Source organism: Sander lucioperca, chromosome 9 (genome assembly GCF_008315115.2).
Source record: "Sander lucioperca isolate FBNREF2018 chromosome 9, SLUC_FBN_1.2, whole genome shotgun sequence".
Taxonomy (NCBI): Eukaryota; Metazoa; Chordata; class Actinopteri; order Perciformes; family Percidae; genus Sander; species Sander lucioperca.
The window spans coordinates 123,005-146,135 of record NC_050181.1 but is presented as its reverse complement, the minus strand read 5'-3'; the positions used below and the strand labels follow the sequence as shown (position 1 = coordinate 146,135).

At 39.3% G+C, this 23,131-nt stretch overlaps 1 protein-coding gene across 1 annotated transcript; it reads right to left on the bottom strand.

Annotated features, from left to right (window-relative positions):
• Positions 1-6,122: 6,122 nt before the first annotated feature.
• LOC116041523 (myosin-7-like) lies at positions 6,123-21,916 on the bottom strand. The gene is made up of 38 exons (XM_036004878.1): positions 21,849-21,916; positions 21,426-21,499; positions 21,041-21,248; positions 19,578-19,721; positions 19,105-19,261; positions 18,975-19,002; positions 18,758-18,863; positions 18,466-18,558; positions 18,275-18,338; positions 18,042-18,140; positions 17,790-17,893; positions 16,770-16,908; positions 16,559-16,677; positions 16,249-16,398; positions 15,996-16,166; positions 15,595-15,904; positions 15,429-15,505; positions 15,135-15,340; positions 14,922-15,045; positions 14,431-14,823; positions 14,110-14,352; positions 13,844-14,020; positions 13,600-13,745; positions 13,413-13,503; positions 12,934-13,323; positions 12,507-12,633; positions 12,305-12,423; positions 12,015-12,211; positions 9,937-10,120; positions 9,613-9,778; positions 9,409-9,533; positions 8,469-8,777; positions 8,182-8,385; positions 7,793-8,089; positions 7,587-7,691; positions 7,396-7,491; positions 7,172-7,306; positions 6,123-6,941 (listed from the first exon to the last, which is right to left on the bottom strand). The coding sequence occupies exons 3-38, from the start codon at positions 21,239-21,241 to the stop codon at positions 6,921-6,923; spliced, it is 5,817 nt and encodes a 1,938-aa protein (XP_035860771.1). The 5' UTR covers positions 21,242-21,248; positions 21,426-21,499; positions 21,849-21,916; the 3' UTR covers positions 6,123-6,920.
• Positions 21,917-23,131: the final 1,215 nt, after the last annotated feature.

Here is a 23,131-nt window from a genome sequence, read left to right as displayed (position 1 = left end):
AAATCAGCGGGTCAGAGTCTTATCAGTGATGGGGTCCCCTGACGAAACCATATTAGGAGCTCCATGCACTGCAGTGATTAATCATAGGTATCCTCAAGCAGCCATGGGACCACAACTCAATCTTTAAATAGACACAGGGAGGAATTCCTTTCTCTTCATCCTTTAAGTCTGCTTCTGTTACAGGAACAATACATGCTGTACTGAGCAGAAGCATCCTCACTTTAGACAGGCAACACTCATACTGGTAAAAAAAACAGTTTAAATATATTTAAATGGTATATGATCTATACAGATATGGTGATATTTAAATAGATGGTGATATGCCCAACTTCAGGATGTCAAAACCTTTACAATTTTAAAGTAATTTTTAAAGTATTTATTTGTGAAACCTAGTGTTTTTTATCAAAGCAAGTCAATCAAATATGATCACTGATGAAGTAGAAAATGATGTGGACAAACAGATGTTAGCTATCAGAGGGCAAATGCCAATTTTACCAGTATTAACAAAAATGAAAGAAAACATCCTTAAAATATGTTTCTATATAACATATTTCTAAATAAATTAAAATGTCTAAAAACGACTAGACCTGTTATATGTTTCGTTGAGTTATGTACTACTAACATTATCCAAAGTGTTTCCAACAATGTTCAAACCCAGAGGAATCTGTGATTCTATTCAAGGTAACGATCCCTTACATTTGGTCGCCTGTAAATGAGATCATATAACCTTTAACCCTAATCTAGTTGCTCTGACTTCCAGAGAAAACAAAACAGAAAGTTAAAAAAATAATGGTTAAATAAAAATTAAAGCAAGTAGAAGAAAACAAGAAATTCATCATTAAAAAATGCATTTTGCTAAAATCTAGAGTGAAAATGTCTTAAAGTGGCTATATGTAACTTTCAGTTTGTGTTCATTCTAGCGGCCACCTTGGACAAAAGTGGTAGTGTTTTTACCACACCTGCTGTCGAAAAGGTCTTTTCTATACTGTGCTGCATTGCACACTGTATATTACTGAGTTAGCGTTGCTGGGAGGTCATATAGTCGCAATGAATGTTTTGCTCAACCAGAAAATCATTCATACAGATGCATCATTGCATTTCAAGTGTTTAATACGGTAACTAAGCCTACTTTGATGTCTCGTGAGCTAAACCGGGTATCACTGTCACTGTGTCACGAGCCAAAGCATTAAGAGATTGTAGTAGCAAGCAACGTAGTAATAACTTATATAGCGCATTTCATGAAACCCACAGACACTTTGCACAAGTAATGTTACAGGGGGACAAGGGAAAGAAAATAGTAGGCCAACACAAACATGGACTAAAATAAATAAAACATCCGCGCTAAATGGAAGGGGGACATAATTTAATGTAGGTTACTGACCACATTGCGCATTGTAAAGTTATTTTATTAATGAAATAGACATATTACATAACTGAGGGGCAATTCGGGGTGGGTTTTGAATCATTTACAATCCTGTAATTGTCTCCATCTGTTAAAAGCCCGACAGAAGTTGACTCACGTTATCGTCCGTTGTCTTTCACTTTACCTTTTAGCTTTTAGTTGTTCTTCATTTAATTTTCTTCTTTTCTGTGATGATCCTACCCCAGTATCAGCCATAACTACAACAGATAACTTATAAAATAACATAAAATACAATTAGGCTCACATAAAGACATCTCCTGCTACCTTTTACCTGGCTCAAAAGGCTGGATACACTAACACAGGCTTTTCCGGTGTTACAAAGAAATCTGTGACCCTTCAGAATGTGTTACTGTAGTGCCGTCTACCTGCCGCTAATCATTCTGTGACTTCACAGGAAAAATCTGACCCAGGCAGATGCCTTACTAAAAACTATATCAAAATTGCGTTCTTTTCACTGTTAGTCTCGTTGGTCTCATGCTGTTACAGGTCAGTTAAGACCATTTTATGAAAAATGACAGAGCTTCAGAGACATTAAGAAGTTACATATAGTCACTTTAAGTTATGAATTATATATCTGGTTTTTTTTTGCATAATTGCAAAATAATTGAGAAATCATTACATTACATTCTAACTATATATTTTTGCATTTAAACCTTTAAATAATAAAGGAGTTGGAGAATGAGAAAGAAATAAGTAGACATCAATGTATGTATCAATGCATCGTGGAACAGAAGCAAAAAACCAAAGGATAGTTCACGTTCTTTGCACGCTTTACAATAATACAGAGAATTTCATAAATGTAAACTATTGGTATTGTTGTCTAAACACAAAGCAAGACGCAGAAAATATCTGGAGAGATATTCCAGGGAAGTATGTCATGTATGGGTCTCCATTACCCAGAAGGCTTAAGTGAAATCGCAGTGAGGCATTTGTAACATATTGTGTTTAGTTATCATAGAATGGACTTTGCGGTAACATAAACAGCCATCAGATACCAAATGGTTCGGTCTAAATACAGAACATTTGTCTCTGAGATTAACCAGGCGGCAAGTGCGAGGCACACAGACAGAGGTCTGCCACAGGTGACATGCTTGAGATTCACTGAAAGGCAGTTATGATGACACGCAATAGAGGGCTATGTCAGCATGATATGCTCCAATACGATGCCAAGGTCACTGTGGAAGCCTTCTCCCATTATCAGTCAGCAGCCAGTGAAAGCTGGCCCCTCAGTTACAGTCCTGTTGACATGTCGTTGTGTCTTTAGGGACAAAGATAACTGTGTGAAATTCCTGTTTAGCACACTGCACTGATTGAGCAGAACAGCCACAGAGGCTTTCAGGATCCCGCCTTTGCCTGCATCTAGGATCAGTTGTAGCAGATGATGGCCTCGCACTGGGTTCTGTCTCACATAAATACACTGGGAGTGACAGATATTTCCCACAGCACATCAACTTTAAATATTCCATTTAAAATGCCACCCCTATGTGGAGCCTGCTGAGCTGCTTCAGTTTTATAGCATATTTTAATTCTAGTCATAATTTTGATATCTTTGAAATCTACTCATTAAGTCTGTTTATACACCTACCAACTGCTCACCCTTAGGTGCTGTTCACCGAGCTTACAGATTTTTACTCCAAAACATATTTTGATTTACATTTTATGACCTAACCCACTATTTTAATAACGCATAATCAATAAACAACATACGTTGTCATTTTGTATAGCAACTAAAATGCACAGCCAGTCACTAGCACCAGTAATAATCACAGGCCCTTCAGAGGTTAAGAGATAAAAAGAGGGTCAACAGCTGCTGACAAGTGCTGAGATTATTTCCATTCTGATAGCTTCCCGGGCCTGGTACTGACAGCTGGCGTCAGGGTGCCAAATGGAAGTGAGAGATGCCATGCCCCTGCTAAAGACGTGAAGATAACACTGACCTTACAGGTCAAACTTCTTTTCATTAACCGAAACATGATTCAAATGCTTTGTTTATGTCAAAACAAATAAACATTGTCACCACATATATTTCATTAAATACAAACTGGGGGAGGATATTTAGATGGGGCATTTTGCTACATGTCTCTGGGCTTTGGTCACCTACTCATTACATCAGCAACTCTCTAAGGCAATTTTTCTTCTTTTTCTTTTAAACTCAATTTTACCAGGAAGCTTTTTTTCTAATTTTACCATTGACTTCATAACTATTTATAGGTTTGTTCTTTCCTCTGCTTTTACTATAAAGCACTTATAAAAGTGCTATATAAATAAAGTGTATTATTATTTCTTAGTCACTAAATTGTTTATACACTATGTTAGTTTATGTAAATCAAATCAGATTAACATTGAGTAAAACCTAAGTTTTGAAGTCTTAAGTGTTATGTTTTTCTTTTAATTTATGCAATTAACAACTAAATAATTATGTAACTAAATATGATACTATGAATATGATCATAATCATGACAAATCTGTATAAATAAGGGATTTTATTTCCCAATTAAATGTCTTTGGTGCCAGGTAGTAATTGCTGTGGTGCTTTTGCATCAAATATGACCTTAAGTGGTTACAACATTCTCCCTCGGTTTTCTGTTGGTTTGATTTTCTGTAGGTGGTGCTTTTTTCTGTCATTGTTTAATCATGGTAATTATTGCAGCTCATGGTAAGTAACCAACTTTTTCCTAATAACCACTGATGACGGTGTTGCTGCTGTTGCTGGTGAAGCCAATGACTCTCTGTTTATCAGAGGAATTTCCCCTGGAGAGACTTGAGTGTGTAAAATATTTTATAAACTGGCTTTAAACTGAGTCACCATTGTGTAAGACCAGTCAGCAGAAGTAGTATATGGTTGTTTGTATAAAAACGTTATGACAGTGTCAAAGATGATTGCTTTTAACGCCTGATATTAGACCTTAAGCATCATATACTGTACCATGTTAAAGATGGTCTAATTATATAGGCAGTGAATTGTTCCATCTTTGGTCACTCCTCTTATTCATTTAAGCATGGGCTCAGATGTCCTGTTAATCATGCTGATAATCCTCAACACATACTGTGCTGTATGTGGTGCGCCTCTTTAGGCATACGTGTGAATGTGCTCTCATTAGCTAATGGATACCTGCTTGTCTGCTCAGGGAGTTAGGGACATGACATGTAATAAGAGAAGAGAGAGGACTCCCTGAATTTCACACAATGGGACTCTGTGGCTTCCCTCTACTCTCTCCTCCTGCCCCAAATCATTACATTCTCCAGCAGCAGCAACAAAGGCTGAGACCTGGCACCATCGGTAAGACAAAGCTCTAGACAAACATGTAAGGATAGCTCTCTTAGTACAGGGTATAAAAGAACATTAATAATTATAATTTGTAGTTTTCTCTTGATGTATTTCAGTATATGAACTAAATATTTGATTATTGATTCATTGAAATCCTCCCTAGCCCTTTGGAGGAACAGGCAGGCTTGGGCAAGTATTTACTGAGCAGCTGCAAGTGATTATGCATGGTATTATGATAGGCCTGAGTATGAGCATTGGTTTATTGTTGACATTGCAGCCCAGACTCGTGGGCTTTCTTCAACTCTATTTTAAGAAAAAGGGATTTGTTTTATCTCTTCTCTATTTTAGCATGCACCCCACCTCAACTTCCCACTTTTAGGCCCTCTGCCACCCCATTTAAAAACATTTTCTGACTCTGTGGTTGCGTCTGCAATCTTTTATGCAGTAGCCTGCTGGGGAGCTGGGAGCACAGAGAGGGACAGGAAAAGACTCAACAAACTGGTGAAGAGGGCTAGCTCTGTTCTGGTCTTCCCTCTGGACACCATAGAGGAGGTGGGGGAGAGGAGGATGTTAGCCAGGCTGGCATCAATCATGGGCAACACCTCTCACCCCCTACATGAGACTGTGAGTTCTCTGAGCAGCTCCTTCAGCAGCAGACTGCTGCACCCTCAGTGCAAGAAGGAGCGCTACTGCAGGTCCTTCATTCCAGCAGCAGTCAGACTCTTTAATGCAACATCATAATGTAGCACTGCTAGCTGGTTCTGCAATATGAGCCATCACTGGACAATATTTTGCACTATGCACATTTATCTAGTTATTACTCTGTGTCACCTCCAACTGTGCAATATGTCATCTCTATTCATTCGCACCTTACACATCTGTATATGTTATGTCTGTTTATATAAGGTTGTTTATTGTGTAAATACGGTTGTTTTATTACTATTATTATTATAACTAATTCTATTCTATTTTTCCATTTCCTATAGTTTATGTATATTTTTTCTCCTATGTCTAATTAATGTGTATTTGTGTGTATTTATCTTATTTCATTGGTTCCCTTGAGTTTTCCTGATTAGGCCTCTGCTCTTCCTGATTCCTTATCACAACAGTGACGCTTGGTTTACATCATGATTTACCTCAAAGCATTTGAATCAATCTAACTCCACTTATCCTAATGGAAAAGAAAGATAATGGCATTGACAGTCCTCTTTAGTTTACAAAAATTGATGGTGGCAATTTATATTGGTTACCTAAGTTGTATTACTTTATTATATATAATATTTGTAATTCGCAATAAACCTACTGTAACTTCTTTGGCGCTACTGACCAGTCAGTACTTAAGTTACACTGAATACAGTATTTCCTAAACAGTGTTCCATGAACCCACTCTTTTCTTTTATATCATTTCTTAAATGAAAGAATACAATGTTGTGCAATGTTGATGAGATTTTATTAAGCACTACAGGTTGTGAATAGTAATAGTTGAGGTTATCTAAACGATTGAGTCTTAGTGCATAATATTACAAGAAAAAAGTCGTAATATTTCAAGAATAAACTAAGAACAGAATAGGTTGCTTTTGAATCATAAATTGATTGGATTACATGTGCATGTTTTAGCATTTCCTGACAGTACATATGCTACTGTAGCCTACTGTAGTTTCAATTTTCCACCTCCGGTGAAGGGAAGAACCCAGACGCTTCCTCAAACTTTGTATCATCCAGATTAGGTGTGTGTCCGATGGTCGTGTCCCACGTATATAGCATATCAGCTGAGCGCTGAGTAATAGCATTATGCAGAACAGTCTAAAGGATAGGTAGATTATGGCTGCCTTTCACATAATTTACATAGAGCTCACTGAGCTTTAATCAGATTCTGATACCATGACTAAGCTCTTGCTCTGCTCCTTTAAAACACATGTGGTTATTGACTGGTTATCATACATGATGTAACTGCTTTTATTTTCTCTGATAATAAAGTAAGTTGCTTATTGGTGAAACATCATCATTCGACACATACAAGACAGACTGCTCTCATCTGTTTGCTACAAGAGAGTATGAAAATCTCGACCTGTTTCACATAAATTACGACTTCATTCCTAAAATATTGTGATTTTATTCTAATTAAATTATGACTTTATTCTCACAATCTCAAATTTTGTTTCCCCTCCATGTGGGCCTAATACTCTGTCGTAGATCTAAGGTAAAAGGATTTCTTCAGGCTCCGAAGCTTCACTCCTCATCAAAGCCTTTCTGTTACAGCCATGGAAGTTGGAAAGAAAGAAAAAGAGAAAAAGCTGTTAGTTCTTCAGATTAGTATTGCTTCAATGCCACAAAGCAATGCATTAATTCACACACTTATATAAACCAACATTTATTTTTGACATTTATGTATACTAATACTTGAATAGCAAAGCAACATGTTAAATGCAGCCAACAGAGGGCAGCACGTGTCAGGCTCAGATGCTGTGCATGCTTCAAACCTTGGAGCCCACATCACGGCTCTTGGCCCGCAGCTTGTTGACCTGAGACTCAGCAATGTCAGCTCTCTCTTCAGCTTCTTCCATCTCGTGCTGTAGTTTGCGGAACTTGCTAAGATGAACATTAGCCTGTTCCTCCTGTTTAGGATAAATAAAAGAAACATAGTTACACATTGACAGGGGAATAAGCAAAATAAAGACCACACTTCACACATTTCCACACTTACAGCCTCCTCAGCAGATCTCTTGTAGGCTTTCACTTTCAGCTGCAGCTTATCTACCAGATCTTGGAGTCGGGCAATATTCTTGCGGTCCTCCTCAGTCTGTGAAAATAAGACACAAGGTTACAAAGTTAATTTCCTTTAAAAGAACTTTAACCACACATGCAGTTTAAGGAAGCTAGCTACATGCTACAAACCTGATAGGTAAGTTCTTTGATACGGCGCTCATATTTACGGACGCCCTTCACAGCTTCAGTGCTTTTCTTCTGTTCCATTTCCACCTCATTTTCCAGTTCCCTCACCTGGTCAGGGACAATATTCTTTAGATAACAGTCCCAATAACTTATTCAACATAACTGCTAAAAAAACAAACAGACATCACAAACTGGAAAGAATTACTCACCCTGGCCTCGAGCTTCTGCATCTGCTTCTTGCCTCCCTTCATGGCGATCTGTTCAGCTTCATCCAGACGGTGCTGCAGGTCTTTGATGGTTTGCTCCATGTTCTTCTTCATACGCTCCAGGTGAGCACTGGTGTCCTGCTCTTTCTTCAGCTCCTCTGCCATCATGGCAGCATCAGTAATGGCCTTCTTGGCCTTCTCCTCAGTGTTTCTGCACTCCTGCACCGCATCTTCTACTTCTGTCTGAAGTTGGACTGTATCAGCCTCCAGCTTCTTCTTGTGATTTATCAGGCTGGTGTTCTTTTATAGTACAATAAAGGTAATTCCGTTATACAATGAATGTACTAGAGGAACATGTCAAATACATTTTAAAAGGTTAGCATCTGTCATACCTGTGAGTGCAGTAGCTGCACCCTTTCATTAACATCCAGCAGCTCTTGCTCAGCAAGTTTGCGACCTCTCTCAGTTTGCTCCAGAGCAGACCTGAGCTCCTCCACTTCGGCCTGAAGCAGGTTGTTGCGTCTCTCAACTATGGCGTTGTTTTCTTTCAGATCATCATTGGATCGAAGAGAGTCATCTAGCTGGAGCTGAGCATCCTGGAAAATGTTCAAAGCCTCCGGTTACAAAGATACCATAGTAATGATGCCAGCAAAAATGAGAGGCATGTCCCCTTTTTTACCTTCAAATGTGCATGAACCGATTTGAGGTGTTTCTGGGCCTCAGCTGCCTGCCTGTTGGCCTGGCTTAGCTGGATCTCCATCTCATTGAGGTCTCCCTCCATCTTCTTCTTCAAACGGAGAGCCTCATTCCTGCTGCGACACTCAGCCTCAAGAGAGCTCTGCAGGGTGTCAATTGTCCTCTGCAGGTTCCTCTTGCACTGCTCCATCTCCTCATCTTTCTCAGCTAGTTTACGCTCCATGTCTGCCTTCATTTGGTTGAACTCAAGCTGGGCTCTTAGAATCTTACCCTCTTCATGCTCAAGAGTACCCTAAGATCAGTGGTGGAAGAAGTATTCAGATCCTCTACTTAAGTAAAAGTTCTAATACCACACTGTACAAGTACTCTGTTACAAGTAAAAATCCTGCATTGAAAATTTTACTTAAGTAGAAGTATGTAAGTATCATCAAGAAAATGTACTTAAAGTATTAAAAGTAAAAGTACTCGATGAAACTGGAAACGATGAAAACTATAAAACTGTGTTTAATAAGCTAATCATTTCAGCTGGACTTGTAGGCCGTAATATTGGTAGGTAGTTTAATTTATAATAAAACATTGTATTTTATAAACTACATGTGTTTTGTGTGCAAAAATCTTAATTTGTAAAGTAACTAGTAACTAAAACTGTAGTGGAGTAAAAAGCACAATATTTCTCTGAAATGTAGAGGAGTAGAAGTAGAAAGTGGCATGAAAAGAAAAGACTTAAATAAAGTACAAGTAACTCAAATTTGTACTTAAGTACAATACTTGAGTAAATGTACTTAGTTACATTCCACCACTGCCTAAGATAGACATAAGGAGTTTGTCAAGCCATATATATTTCCAAATATTTTCCAAATTACAGCTTCATTTTGTGAACTATACATATACATACGTGAGAAACTGAGGTTTTGAGGTCTTACCTCTGCTTCCTCAAGGGCAGACTGAATCTCACTCTTTTCCTGCTCTATCTGCTTACGGACTTTTTCCAACTCATGAACGGTTTTTCCTCCCTCACCAAGTTGCTCAGTGAGGTCAGAAATCTCCTCTGTGAATGAAAGTAATTGCACTTAATTTGGCACCTGCAATGTGTATTGTTTGTTTGGACACATTAAGTGATATATTACCCTGAAGATTCTTGTTCTCTCTCTTCATGGTCTCCAGTTGGTCTAGACATTCTTCATAAGAGTTCTTCAGTTTGAAGAGCTCAGTGCTCAGAGACCTGGCTTCCTTCTGAGAGCTCTCCAACTCACACTGACACTCCTCATATTTCTGTTTCCAGTCAGACAGGACCTGGACATTGAGATACAAGTTTTACAATTTTAAGTTTAAATCACCATGTCAAGCTCTCTACAGTTTTGGCAAAGGTGATTATTTGAGGAGACTCTATTTGCACTGTAACAATATTTTTGAAACCCCAGGTTTTTGATGATTAGAAAATACTGATATACTTTGTCAAAGTTTCTTTGCTTCTTGTCCAGAGCAGCAGCAGCAGCATTAGACCTCTCCACATCCACCATGAGATCTTCAATCTCATTCTGCAGCCTATGTTTGGTCTTCTCCAGAGACGAGCATTTAGCATTCACTGCTTCCACAGCCTCCTCAGCATCCTGCAGACGCTGAGCCAGCTTCTTTCTAAAAAACAAAACAAGTTCTAAATGAAGGCGGTTGAGATGTGGAATGACATGCAGCGAAGATGCCCAGCTTTATTCAAACTGGAGATATAAAACAAATATATAAAACATTGTATATTGGGGCAAGCTGACTGAGCCTCCTACAGCTTTCCAAATAAACATGATTTTTACATTACATGAATCATTTCAAATCTACGGCTGCCATATTCATACAAGCACACCGGTTTATTGAGGCTGACTTTCAGTGTGGTTTATTGTCTTTAAAGGAAACTCAAAAAGTGTTGCGCAATGGCTGATTATCCCATGGACTGTCATGAGGATGATCGCTACTCAATGTACTTTTTATTCAAACTATTCTGCCTCAGTTTCTGCATTTTGATTCTCAATCCCATTGCCTGGTACATACATCCACGACCCTCTTATGAGGAAGGAAACTTTAGTTTGAAAGTGTGAGGGCCTTCCGATGCCAGACTTGGAAATCAAGATGTGTCCACAGATGAGAGTGGCCCGAGCTGTATACAGTAAATACATCAAATTAATTTGATCTTATCAACACTGTGGGCCTGGAGGCAGTGTTTCACCACTCCAAATAATAAAAGGCCAAGGCCAGCCAGCAGTTAACACTGGTATCTTGTTATATGATATAGATCCCTATGCAGTTACATCTGTAGGAGGCTCACGCAGCTTGCCCTGATATACATTGTTTTGCACGAGGCCTTGTTTCTCCAAATCTCTACAATAGAGGTGGAAATTGCTAAATTAGCATGACCCATAAAATCACAATTGCCATGTTTATGAGAAACCCGTCAGGTTGAAATATACCGGAACTTTCTTTTTAAGGGAAACTTCATTATTATTTTTTAACCTGGGCCATATTTTTGTGTCTAAGTGACTAGTTGAGATAACAGTTTTGCTGTGTAACAGGCTGCAATGTACTTTCACGGGGGAATTGTCACCGTCAGTTTACATCCACTAAAAGTGTTTGTTTTTGTCACCGTCAGTTTACATCCACTAAAAGTGCTTGTTTTTGCCACTGACAGACTTAGATAAGTGTCTGACAACATCATTGAAAGATGGTAAAGTCCGGTTCTGAAATCTAGCAAAAGGTGATTTGTTGCCTGAAGACAATGGTGAAAAAAGTTGAAGAGAGGAGTGCCAAGGAGAGTTTGTTGTGTTGGAGTACAGAAAGCGTACCATGTGTTAGAGTGTTAAAGATTTTCAATAAAATCAATGGTTTGTGTTTGCACATTTACAAAGTGTGGCAAGAAAATGTCAAGCAACACTTTACGCAGCTTTCATAGACTACCTTTGTTGGATATGGACTGAAGTTGTGGGTGTGGATCCTAACACACCGGTCCATACATCGGGTCTGAAGTGACTATTTTGACCGGGATGACTACTGCCAGCCATAGAGGAGGAGAAATCTTAAAGCACATTTTCCTAAAGAAAAATGCTGTTCCAAGAGCGGAGAGCTGCAGGAGGAGCAAAGGTAATGTTATCAGCTAAAGTTACTGTGTTGACTTGGCATCAGTACACACGAAAGCATGGCAGGACAACGGCGACTTCTCCCGATTTCCATAATGTAGTCAAACACTTCTAATGACAATCTGAGCGTGTCAGTAGCAAAACAGCACTTTAAGTTGACGTACATTGACAGTGACCATTGCCTCATATGTTTACTTTGCAGCCCAGTTCGCGGCTACCAGCTGCAGGGCTCTCGCTTAAAAGTGGACGATTTAAACAATTCTTGTTCCTATTAGTCACTTAGACACAAACACATGGGAAAATAGTTTACAGGTTGAAAAATACCAAAGTTCCTCTTGAAGTTTACTTCTCTTGAAGGCTTTATCTTACATCATATTTTGGATTAATGTCCTTGTATGTACTAGACTCACTTTGCCTCCTCCAGTTCCTCGGTTCTCTGGATGGCATCAGTTTCGTACTTGGTTCTCCACTGAGCCACCTCAGAGTTGGCCTTGGACATGTTGCGCTGCAATTCAGCCTTGGCCTCCTGCTCCTCCTCATACTGCTCCCTGAGCAGGTCACAGTCATGACGAGCAGACTGCACTGCATGGGCTAATGCATTCTTGGCCTGGATAAATATTGATCATGTGGGTATTTCTCTTGGACATGCAACTAGTTTTGAAACGTAGAGATAAAATAATACATTTTGGCATTTTCTTACCTTTATTTCCTCCTCTAGTTGTCTTTTTAGATCTTCAAGTTGTTGATTGTAGGAATTCTTTCCTCTGGTCAGCTGAGAAATAAGAGATTCTTTCTCCTCCAGCTGTCTTGAAAAGTCATCTAGAGAGGTAAAATAAGTTTTAGAATTGCATTGTTCTACATTAAACACATTTATTATTTCAAGTGCAAAACGTAACACTGACCGTTCTCAGCTTGAAGCTTGGCTTTCTGGGTGGTGTAGTCATTAACGGATCTCTGATATTCATCACACCTGGTCCTGTATTCATTCATTTGATCCTCCAAAGTTCTGCAGGTCTTTTCCAAGTTAATCTTATAAGGAAATATACCATATAGTTCACAGGCATTGTTTACTACTTTACAACATTAGATATCTCTAGACATGTATTCACTACTTTGCTGATTTGAGGGATAGAAGCCTTAATGTGAAATCTAGCTCGTCTCGTCCACCTATCCTAATAAGAACAACAAATTTAAGTTGGAGGTGTTCATGTTCACGGTTTACTGATGTTGCATCACCTCTATGTATTAAACTGTCACCATTTAGTTAACTACTAGGTTGTCAGTTCCACCAGTGTGGAAATTTACCTGAGCAACTTGATGTACACATACCTTAGACTTAGCTACGTGTTCCATATTGGAGCACACATCATCCAGCTCCAGTCTGAGCTCGCTCTTCTCCTTCTCCAGTTTCTGCTTGACTCTCTGCAGGTTGTCAATCTGCTCTCCCAGGTCAGCCACACTGTCAGCTTGTTTCTTCCTGAGTGTGGCAGCAGTGGCTTCATGCTGCAGAGTGGCCTCTTCAAGGTCTCTGCGGAGTTTCAGGAACTCAGCCTCCCTCTTCTTGTTCATCTCAATCTGAGCAGATGTTGCTCCACCAGCCTCCTCCAGCCTCTCACTGATCTCCTCCAGCTCTCTGGCCAAGTCTGCTCTCTGCTTCTCCACTTTGGCTCGGGCAGCTCGCTCTGCCTCAAGCTCTTCTTCCAGCTCCTCAATGCGGGCCTAGTAGAACAACATGTTTAAATGTGGCAATACTTTGGGAAAATGTTATTGTATGTAATTCATTCACAGCCACTAGTTCACATTTGTACCTGCAGCTCTTTTATCTTCTTCTGGAGTTGAATGGTCATGTTCTGTTCATCTTCAATTTTGCTGTTTAGCTGGCTGACCTCAAAGTCTTTCCTGCAGAATTTTGTTTGATTAGTGTTAGCCAAATAAAACTGCATTCAAAATATATAATGACCATACTGAATGAACAATGTCATGATGAATTTGTACTTTTTCAGGCGCTCCTCCAGCTGTTGCTTGTCATTTTCTAAATCCATTACAGTCTCCTGGGTCAACTTTAAGTCTCCCTCCAGCTTTCTCTTTGCTCTCTCAAGGTCCATTCGAATCTTCTTCTCTTGCTCAAGAGATCCTTCAAGCTTAATGCAAATACATTTGATTACAACATTTGTGAATCATTTTATTTTTAATACTTACAATATAATCTAAGTAGTACAATTTTGATATGGATTCTTACATCATCGACTTGCTGCTCCAGCTTGGTCTTGGCCTTAGTCAGACTGTTGACTTTGTCTTCTTCACTCTGCAGATCATCCAGCGTTTGCTGATGAGCTTCCTGTAAGGCTTTCTTTTCTTTGGTCAGCTTAGCTATGATTTCATCCAGAGCAGCCATCTCTTCGGCCAGGTTCTTCACCTGTGAAGTAAGAAAAGATGAGTTACTGGATGCCTTGTTAAGTTGCTGATCTGAAACAAATTAAGGTTAAGTTAGATGTCATACTGTACCTTGTTCTCTGTGGCGTGCTTCTCTTTCTCCACTTTAGCCAGAGTTAACTCTAAGTCATCAATGTCTTTCTTCAGCTCAGAGCACTCATCCTCCAGCTTCCTCTTCTTAGCAGTCAGTTCAGCATTCATCTCCTCCTCATCCTCCAGTCTTTCTGTCAGCTCTTTTGCTTTTGCCTCCATCTGAATCTTGTTTTTGATCAGCCCCTCACATCTTTCTTCAGCATCACAAAGATTATCTTGTTCCTGCCAAACATTCAATCTCATTAGCACATACCTTAATAACATGTTCAAAGGAAAATGTCAGTATAGTGGCATTCTCACCGCTTGAACTTGAAGTTGCAGGTCATTCTTCTCTTGAAGAAGAGAAACCATTTTCTCCTCTAGTTCCTTTCTACGAGCTTCAGATTTTGCGTAAGCCTCCTTCAGCTTCAGGAATTCTTCCTTCATGTTGGCCATCTCCTTTTCTGCTTCAGCAGATCTCAGCAACGGTTTGATCTTGAAGAACAGCTTCATCCAGGGCCAATTCTTGACCCCCATAAATGAACGGACATTCCATTGGATAATTAATAATGCTTCTCTGCGTTCCACCATCTTCTGATACTCAATACGAGACAAAAGACCACGGGATCTGGCTTGAATACTAGTGATGATTTTGGAGAGACGCTCATCTCTCATCTCCTCAAGCAGACCCAGCAAACCAGCCTTGAAGAACACCTAACAACACAAATGGGTATTTAACTTTTTAGCTATCTTCTTCATCTCTTACTGGGATGTTTCACTTATCCCAATATCAGAACAACTTCAGATGATACCTTGGTATGTCCAAACTTGTACTGATTGTGATCAATATCCAAAGAACCCAGAAGTTTTTCAGCTCCCTTCCTGCTGTCCATAAACTGACCCTCAGGGATGGCAGCAGGATTCAGGATGCGATATCTGGGAAACAAAAAACAAAAAGTATTTTGGAGAATAATATTTAACTTCTGTTTGAAATTGTACAGTATTTGACTTTAATTGGATAATACCTCTGTTTGAAATCTCCATAGAGGATCCTGTTGGGGAAGCCCTTTCTGCAGATCCTGATGCCTTCCAGCACACCATTACAGCGCAGCTGGTGCATCACCAGAGGGTTCTCCATGGCCCCAGGAGTCTTGGTCTCATTGGGGATGATGCAGCGAACAAAGTGAGGGTGTGTCGACCTCAAGTTGGTCATCAGCTTGTTCAAGTTTTCCTTTTAATATGATGAAGCATACATTTATAAATACTGACTTTTATAGCATCAACATTATGCAAAATACCAAAAATGTCATACACAATACCCTATGAAGAGCGGACACAGTCTGAAATGATGCTCCCTTCTTCTTCTTCTCTTTTTTGGCTTCACCATCAACCAACACTGTTCAGAAAAATAACCTGAAAATGTAACCTTATAGCTAGACAAAAATAAATGTAGAATTTCCAATCAAGATATTCACGTTAGGGTACCTGCTTCTGTTCCAGCATAATTTGCAAAGAGGACAGATAACACCTTGAGATTAGACTTCTGGTAGAGTCCTACAACGGTCTCATTCAGAGGATCCTTGTTCTTCACCAGCCAGTTGTTGATATTATAATCAACAGTTCCAGCATAATGCATCAGGGCAAAATGGGCCTCTGGTTTCCCTTTAACAATTCTGGGCTTCTGGAAGTTGGCAGATTTCCCCAGATGGTTGTCATAGAGCTTAGTTTTAAAGGTGGTATCAGAGGCTTTGGGGAACATGCACTCCTCTTCAAGGATGGACATGATACCCATGGGCTAAAGGGACAAAAATATGAGTCGTTTAAAAATTAATCATAATATTTTCAATAAATCGTTATGTACGGCTAAACATAGTCCAGTCGCTCACCTTTTCAATCAGGTCAATGCAGGCCTGCAAGTCCATACCAAAATCTATGAAAGTCCATTCAATGCCCTCTTTCTTGTACTCTTCCTGCTCCAGCACAAACATGTGGTGGTTGAAAAACTGTTGCAATTTTTCATTGGTGAAGTTGATGCACAGCTGCTCAAAGGTGTTGAACTGCAAAGAGAAAATATGTAGGATTTTCTATCCATTTTGTTGAAAGAGGGCTGGTTAATTGTGAGCTAATAAGATCATTTACATCAAAGATCTCAAATCCAGCGATGTCCAGCACACCAATGAAGTATTGGCGAGGCTGCCTGGTCTCCAGTGACTGGTTGATTCTTATCACCATCCACAGGAACATCTTTTCATAAACAGCCTTGGATAGAGCTCCAATGGCATAGTTCACCTGGAAAAAAAGACTATATCTATTACAAAGCATAGAAATGAATACTGCTTTTTAGCCTATGCAGATGTTGCCATATACTGTAGAAAACAGAATGTATTCCTGTATTGGTTATAGAACCTTTGTGTATAAGATTTAAGTTGACTTTTTTTGTACTTCTTACTTGAGCGACATTTTGTCCCTTGGTGACCCACTCATTTCCTACTTTGACTCTTGGGTGACAGAGACCCTTGATGAGGTCAGCAGAGTTCAGGCCCATCAGATATGCGACTTTGTCAGCATCTGAATAAGGAAAGTGAATTCTGTAGAACTGCCTGCTAAGGCCATTGTCTATCTTTGTTCTGGGACAGCATGACAAACAGAGCTTCTCTCACCTTCAGTGCCATCAGCCTCTGCCTGCTCTTCACGCTGCTTGGTCTTGAACTTCATGTTGCCGTGATGCATGATGGCACCAGTCAGCTTGTACACAGAGTTCTTTTCCTCTTGAGTAAAGCCCAACACATCAAAGGCACTCTGTGGAGGAGCACATGATAACTCCTCAAGATGTGTGCAAGTAATATAGTTTTGATCCAAATTCTAAATTTGGGACTCAAAAAATTCTAAATCCTTAAAAGCTACCTTAATAGCTATTCTGTACTCGGTGAACAAACTGTACAATAAGAAATGAACAACTTCATCGTGGGTAGTCTGACGTCTACGTCAGAACGCAGCTGTCCAGTCGGAGCATAAATTACGGCGAAACACACACAGAGAGCTTAATGAAAGGTCAGAAACTGCCTACTACTTTATGCCTGTATGTGTGAACTCAGCAAAAGACCGTGTTCATACCGACTCTAGCCCTGAATGAAAAATGCAGCCCCCTCATTCATCAGTGGAGCCACTGAGTTGACACATCGGGGGTGCCAACACAAAGGGGTCCAGCAAAAAAACACATGGTCATCCAGAAAAAAAGTTGAACCTGGTTAAACTTTTGCTGGAATGCAACGTGACTTCCTCCAGCAAGATTGTTATCCAATCAAATGCATGCAAGTGCACATTCCTGGTAGACTACTTTGAAATCTGAACGCCTTATTTGTACCGTACCTTATTTCTACCTCGCGATTGTTTTGATAAAAGATCAAATAGTTTCTAGAGTTGTAAAATACTGTCTCTGAGTATTATAAACAGCTAAGAAGTCTTTTGGCTTCTGATAAGTCTTTGAACACATTAATCTGTTACTCCAACTGGACTTTCTGGATTGCATTTCATTGTCTCACCGGTACCTTAACCAACACAGCCCCCTGCATTGTTTGAACACTGGCTTGTTTTTGGAATGAAACCTGTGTAACTCATTTAGTCATAATGATTACAGTTTAACGTAATATTGTAAAAAGAGGAATGAGTGAGAGCCTGACATCTGTTGCCATCAATTCCTCTGCATCATCAATGGAGGCCACTTGGGTTTCCCCCTGAGAGATGAAGGCATAGTCGTAGGGATTATTTGTGATCAACAGCATCTCTGGAGGACAGAGAGAGAGTCAGACAAAGTCAGACAGATGGACACACAAGTGCAATAAAAAGCCAATGACAGCCATGGTTTTAATTTTTTCACTTTTTCTTGGTGGCCAACCACCACTGAGACACATGAATCACAGTCTTGTACTAACCCAGGAGTTCAGGCTTCTTATTGGAGAGAATCTGGTAAAAGATGTGGTAATCTCTTTCAGCCTTGAGCTGGAAGGTCACACGAGACTTCTCCAGAAGGTCTGAACAGTGAAAAATACAAGAAAGAAAAAATGTCATATGTAAAATCAACTCTAGACCTACAGTATGTTGTAAAACATAAATAAAATAATATTAACAGTATTAGTGTATGTTAGATAAGGGTGTTTGATCTTACATGTTTCAATATCAGCAGAGGCCAACTTTCCCCTGGTATCAAAATGAATCCGGATGAATTTACCCTGAAAATATATTGTAGTTTATAGTTTGCATTTTTAAAGAACACCTTGATATCTGCTACTGCCACTGTTTACATGGAAACTAAATAATATAATTCACAATTTAGTCACACAAACATTAGACACTCACAAATCTAGAGGAGTTGTCATTCCTGATGGTCTTGGCATTCCCGAAGGCCTCCAGAGCAGGGTTAGCCTGGATGATTTGATCCTCCAGGGTACCCTGTCAAAAGGGAACATTACATATGCTCAATCTGTAATAAATGTTTAAAGCTAAACAGCGAGACTTTAGCAACCTCTGGTGGCAGTTTTTGAAACTGAGCAAGCAAGTAAGCAAATCTATTCCATTTCAGTTAAAGGGGGTGAGTTGATAGTTACGACAACTTCCACAACTCACACCTTTGACAGAGCTTATTAGTTACCTTGTCCTTGGCAGTGGGGTCTTTCTTTACACCGCTAGCTGCAATACTTGCAAAATACTGGATGACTCGCTTTGTGTTGACAGTCTTTCCTGCACCAGATTCTCCACTGCAATTGAAAAGTCAATGATCAATACTTACAGTAGCATAATGTAGAATAAGATTTTATTTCAGAGCATTTAGTGTGATATGTGCTTTTCAAGAATAAGACATTACATACGTGATCAAAATTGACTGGTTTTCGCGGTCTACAAAAACAAGTTTGCAGAGAGTACACTTTTGTGAGTATCTAGATTCAGCATAATTACAGTATACGTAACAAAAGTTATCTAAATTTATTTAGGTTTTACCTGACAGCATGTACTGATAGGCATTGTCAGAGATGGAGAAGATATGAGGAGGAGCTTCAGCCCTCTTCTTTCCTCTATAGGCAACAACCACCTCTTGGTTGTAGACTGGCAGCCACTTGTAGGGGTTGACAGTCACACAGAAGAGCCCAGAGTAGGTCTGTGAAACAGAAAAAATATAACTGTTCTCACATCAACCATTTGTAATTTAAAACTTTATGTTCATTTCAGGTTTTGCACACGCTATTTTCTTATTTGTGTACCTTTGACTTTTTAGTCCATTTTTTAGTTTTTGTTTACATCTTAAAGAGAGAACTAATGCCAATATTTATTTAAGAATAGGAGCAAAATGAACCATGATCTCATCTTCTATACGTGTAAACATACTGTTTTATCACATTCAGCAAACCACGCTTTGAGAGGTGCACAGTACAGTTTATTGACAAATCTTTTTCATGTGATTGTAGACTACTCACATAGATCATCCATGCTGCATAACGCTCTTTGAGGTTAAATAGCACAGCTGGTTCATGGAGGAAGGTCAACATGGCCATGTCCTCGATCTTGTCAAACTTTGGAGGATTCTGTTGCAGAACCAGGGACTCTTTGACCACCACGGTCTAAGGAAAATGAATGCAGTTTTTCTGATTAATATGTAATAGTCACATTATCAAGGGTTTGAATCCAACCCGAGGCCCTTTGCTGCATGTCATCCCCCCTCTCTCTCCCCCATATATATATATATATTAAAAGTAAGTAAGTAAGTAAGCCAAACATTCAGACAGTTTCTGTTGTTGATTTTGTTAACGTGCATGCATGTGCTCCCCTATTATACAGCTTGTGTAACATTAGAAAGCATGCCACACATGGCAGATGGCAGCAATGCCTCGTTTCACCGCACACTTTCCTGGAGGCACTTTCATGGCAGTGGTACTCAGGGTCCCAATAGAATTTGTATTTACACTCATCAATACAATCATACATAGAGTTACTCTCACATTATCACTTGCTCCCAGACAAGGACTCTCACATAGACACTCACATCTAATGTGTTTCCAGTGCTGCTCTAACCGATCCTGGTGATCGGAGTGACCCATTTGGGATGGATTCAGTTTTCGTTCTGGGACAGATTGGTTTTAAGTGAACTGAAGAATGAAATGGAGCAGTCTCTGGATTTGACAGTGATTAACTTTTGTCATTCTAGGTAGATTAAGGCAAAACATTTATTTTATGTCAAGTATTTCCCTATTTCATTATGAATTCATTCTCTTAAAACTCTGTTTATGGCCTGCCTTTTACTTCTGGTTACCCCAAGATTACTGCAAGTGCTGTATTTCAGCAATGTGCTTACACTTAGTTTATACATGTTGACTTGTAAGGTTAGGGTTTGGGTTGATAGTCATTTTCTTAGGTCAATTTTATTATAGCTCAATATCACAAATCAAAAATTTGCCTCAGAAGGGTTAGGGTTAGGGTTGTACAGCAGAACACTCTCTGTCCTTTGACCCTAACATCAGACGAGGAAAAACAGAAAGAAACCTTTAGGGAGAGCAACTGAGGAGGGATCCCTCTCCCAGGACGGACAGCCATGCAATAGAGTGGCATGTACAGAACAGACCAGCATAATGAAAGTAAAGTATTAACAATCCATATGACACAATGATACACAGAAAGTGAGAGGAGAGAGAGAGGGTTGGAAGAGAGACAGAAATGCTCCTATAACAATAATAATACTAACAATAATAATAATAATAATAATAATAATAATAATAATAGAAATATGACTAATAATAAAAGTAGTTTCAGTAAAGATAATAGAATGATGATGATAATAATAGCAGTAATAATAATAATGTATCATTGCAACTATGATAAGAAAACTGTATGTGTTGTTAATGATATAAGCTAAATGTCTGAATGGTAAAATGAAACCACTAACCTTCCCATTCTGTGTCTCTGCAGTGACCTTGTCTCCATCTCGGCTGCTGATAGTTGCCTTCACAAACTCTTCCACTGGATCCGGGACAAAGCATTCCTTCTTTATGTCGAAGAGACGTGTGGAGGCCTCCATACGCTCCTTATCCGACTTCCTCAGGTATGGAGCAGCCGCCCCAAACACAGCCATCTCTGCATCCCCCATGGCTGCACTAATGTACACACAGTTTGTAGAGGTGATAAAGGCTTCACTCTGTCTGTATCTCATACTTCACTTTGTTATCTTTTACTTTACTTTTCAACTGTGGTATCAGGGAAAATGTATATGTTTGTCTTTTATATCAGTCTTTAACTCTATAATATGAATTGCTTAGGAGAGGAGAATTTACCGGTGGATTCAACTCCGATGACAGATGAGCTCAGACTTCAGAGTATACCAGTGACCTAAAGGGAGTAGAGAAAACTATAAGCAGGATATTGTGAGGATATTGTATCATATTGTAAATGTCTGAATTATAGTTGCTTACTTACATTAGTATTTGAAAAAGTAACAGGTCTCTGGTTTTTCTTACTAGTATTTTGGATCATTAGTTCAACCTAGTTAGTTCAAATGTTCAAAAGTATATCTGACAAAAACATTTTGTGGCATACACCTTGTTATGCATGTCACTCTTGTGTTAGCTATGCTTTAAATAAAAAAAAGTGTACATTCCTATCACATATTTAAATTGATGTACCTTTAGTTTAAACAGCAGAAAAATACAGTATAAAAACAGCATGAATTCAAAATACAACCAGTTGTGCAGACTTACAGAGGCCAGGTGAAGAGGAACAGCTGCTAGACCTGTGGTGAAGGCAAGGATCAAATATATAACCCCTGATAACCCTGCTTTACAAAGCCAAGGTTACCACCCTGTCCCACTCACTTCACACATTTTCCTTTACCCTCACACACACACACACACACACACACACACACACACACACACACACACACACACACACACACACAAACACACACACATTGTGGTCATCGCCATCACTTTCATCACTTATGATAAGGCTCTCATGATGTCTGGCTGCTCTCTCTGCTCACGTCCAAATAATGTGATTTTTTGGGAACAGTGCCAGGAACTTTCTCTTACATAACTCGCCTGTCACTTACCAAAGCACAGCCTTTTATCTCTAATTCTACCACAGTTGTTTGTAGAGCAAGTGGCAGCAGATCAAGCATCAATCATCACACCCATACATATATTAAATAGATCCATAAAGACAATACAGTAATAAAAAGTCATACTAAGATTGGCATCTGAGCCATTTTTCCAGTGCCTGCTTAAAACCTCCTAAACTTCTGACCATCTTTAGATTTCCTGGCAACCTGTTCCAGAGGCTTGTTGCTACATACAAAAAGGACACCTTACCCAGATTACTCTTAACTCTAGGAGGTACAAAATCAGTAGAGCTGCCCCTGGTGGAGTTATAATTTATAAATAAAATTACCAAAATTGCCTATTTCTTTTATATCAAATTCACTTGTATTTCTTTAATTTATTTATTAATCTGTTTCTGCACACTAATAGCCACAGTATGTGGTATGTGTGCAACTGTGACCAGTGGGTTCTGGGAAATCTTTTTTTGCTCTGAAAAACAAATCTCAGGCACAGCCTGAAACAGCAGAAAATCTTAGCACAGTAAATAGGAACAGTAGGAGAAACTGCTTCTATTTACAGTTTACTAAGTCTGTCTTGAAAACAGGATGGTTTATCTCCACAATCGATTATAACTATTTTGACTCTTTTAACAAATTAAAATAACTATTAATAAATGCAACAATCAAAGGGTTGTGCAGAAACCCTTTTTTAGTATTTCAACTTTTTCGGAGATTTTGTTTTTTTTCTATTAGCAAAAGTTGTGGATAGTACCTGGTAGCCGGTACTTTTTTGGTACCACCTGGTCGAGTTTGCGAGACAGCTGAGCCGATACTAGAAGGTGGAGTTAAAACACTGCAGACCACTGATCGGTCAGAGAGAATGGTCACTAGCGCGACACGGGACATCCGGCACAAACCGCCATTTTTAAATAAGCTACAATC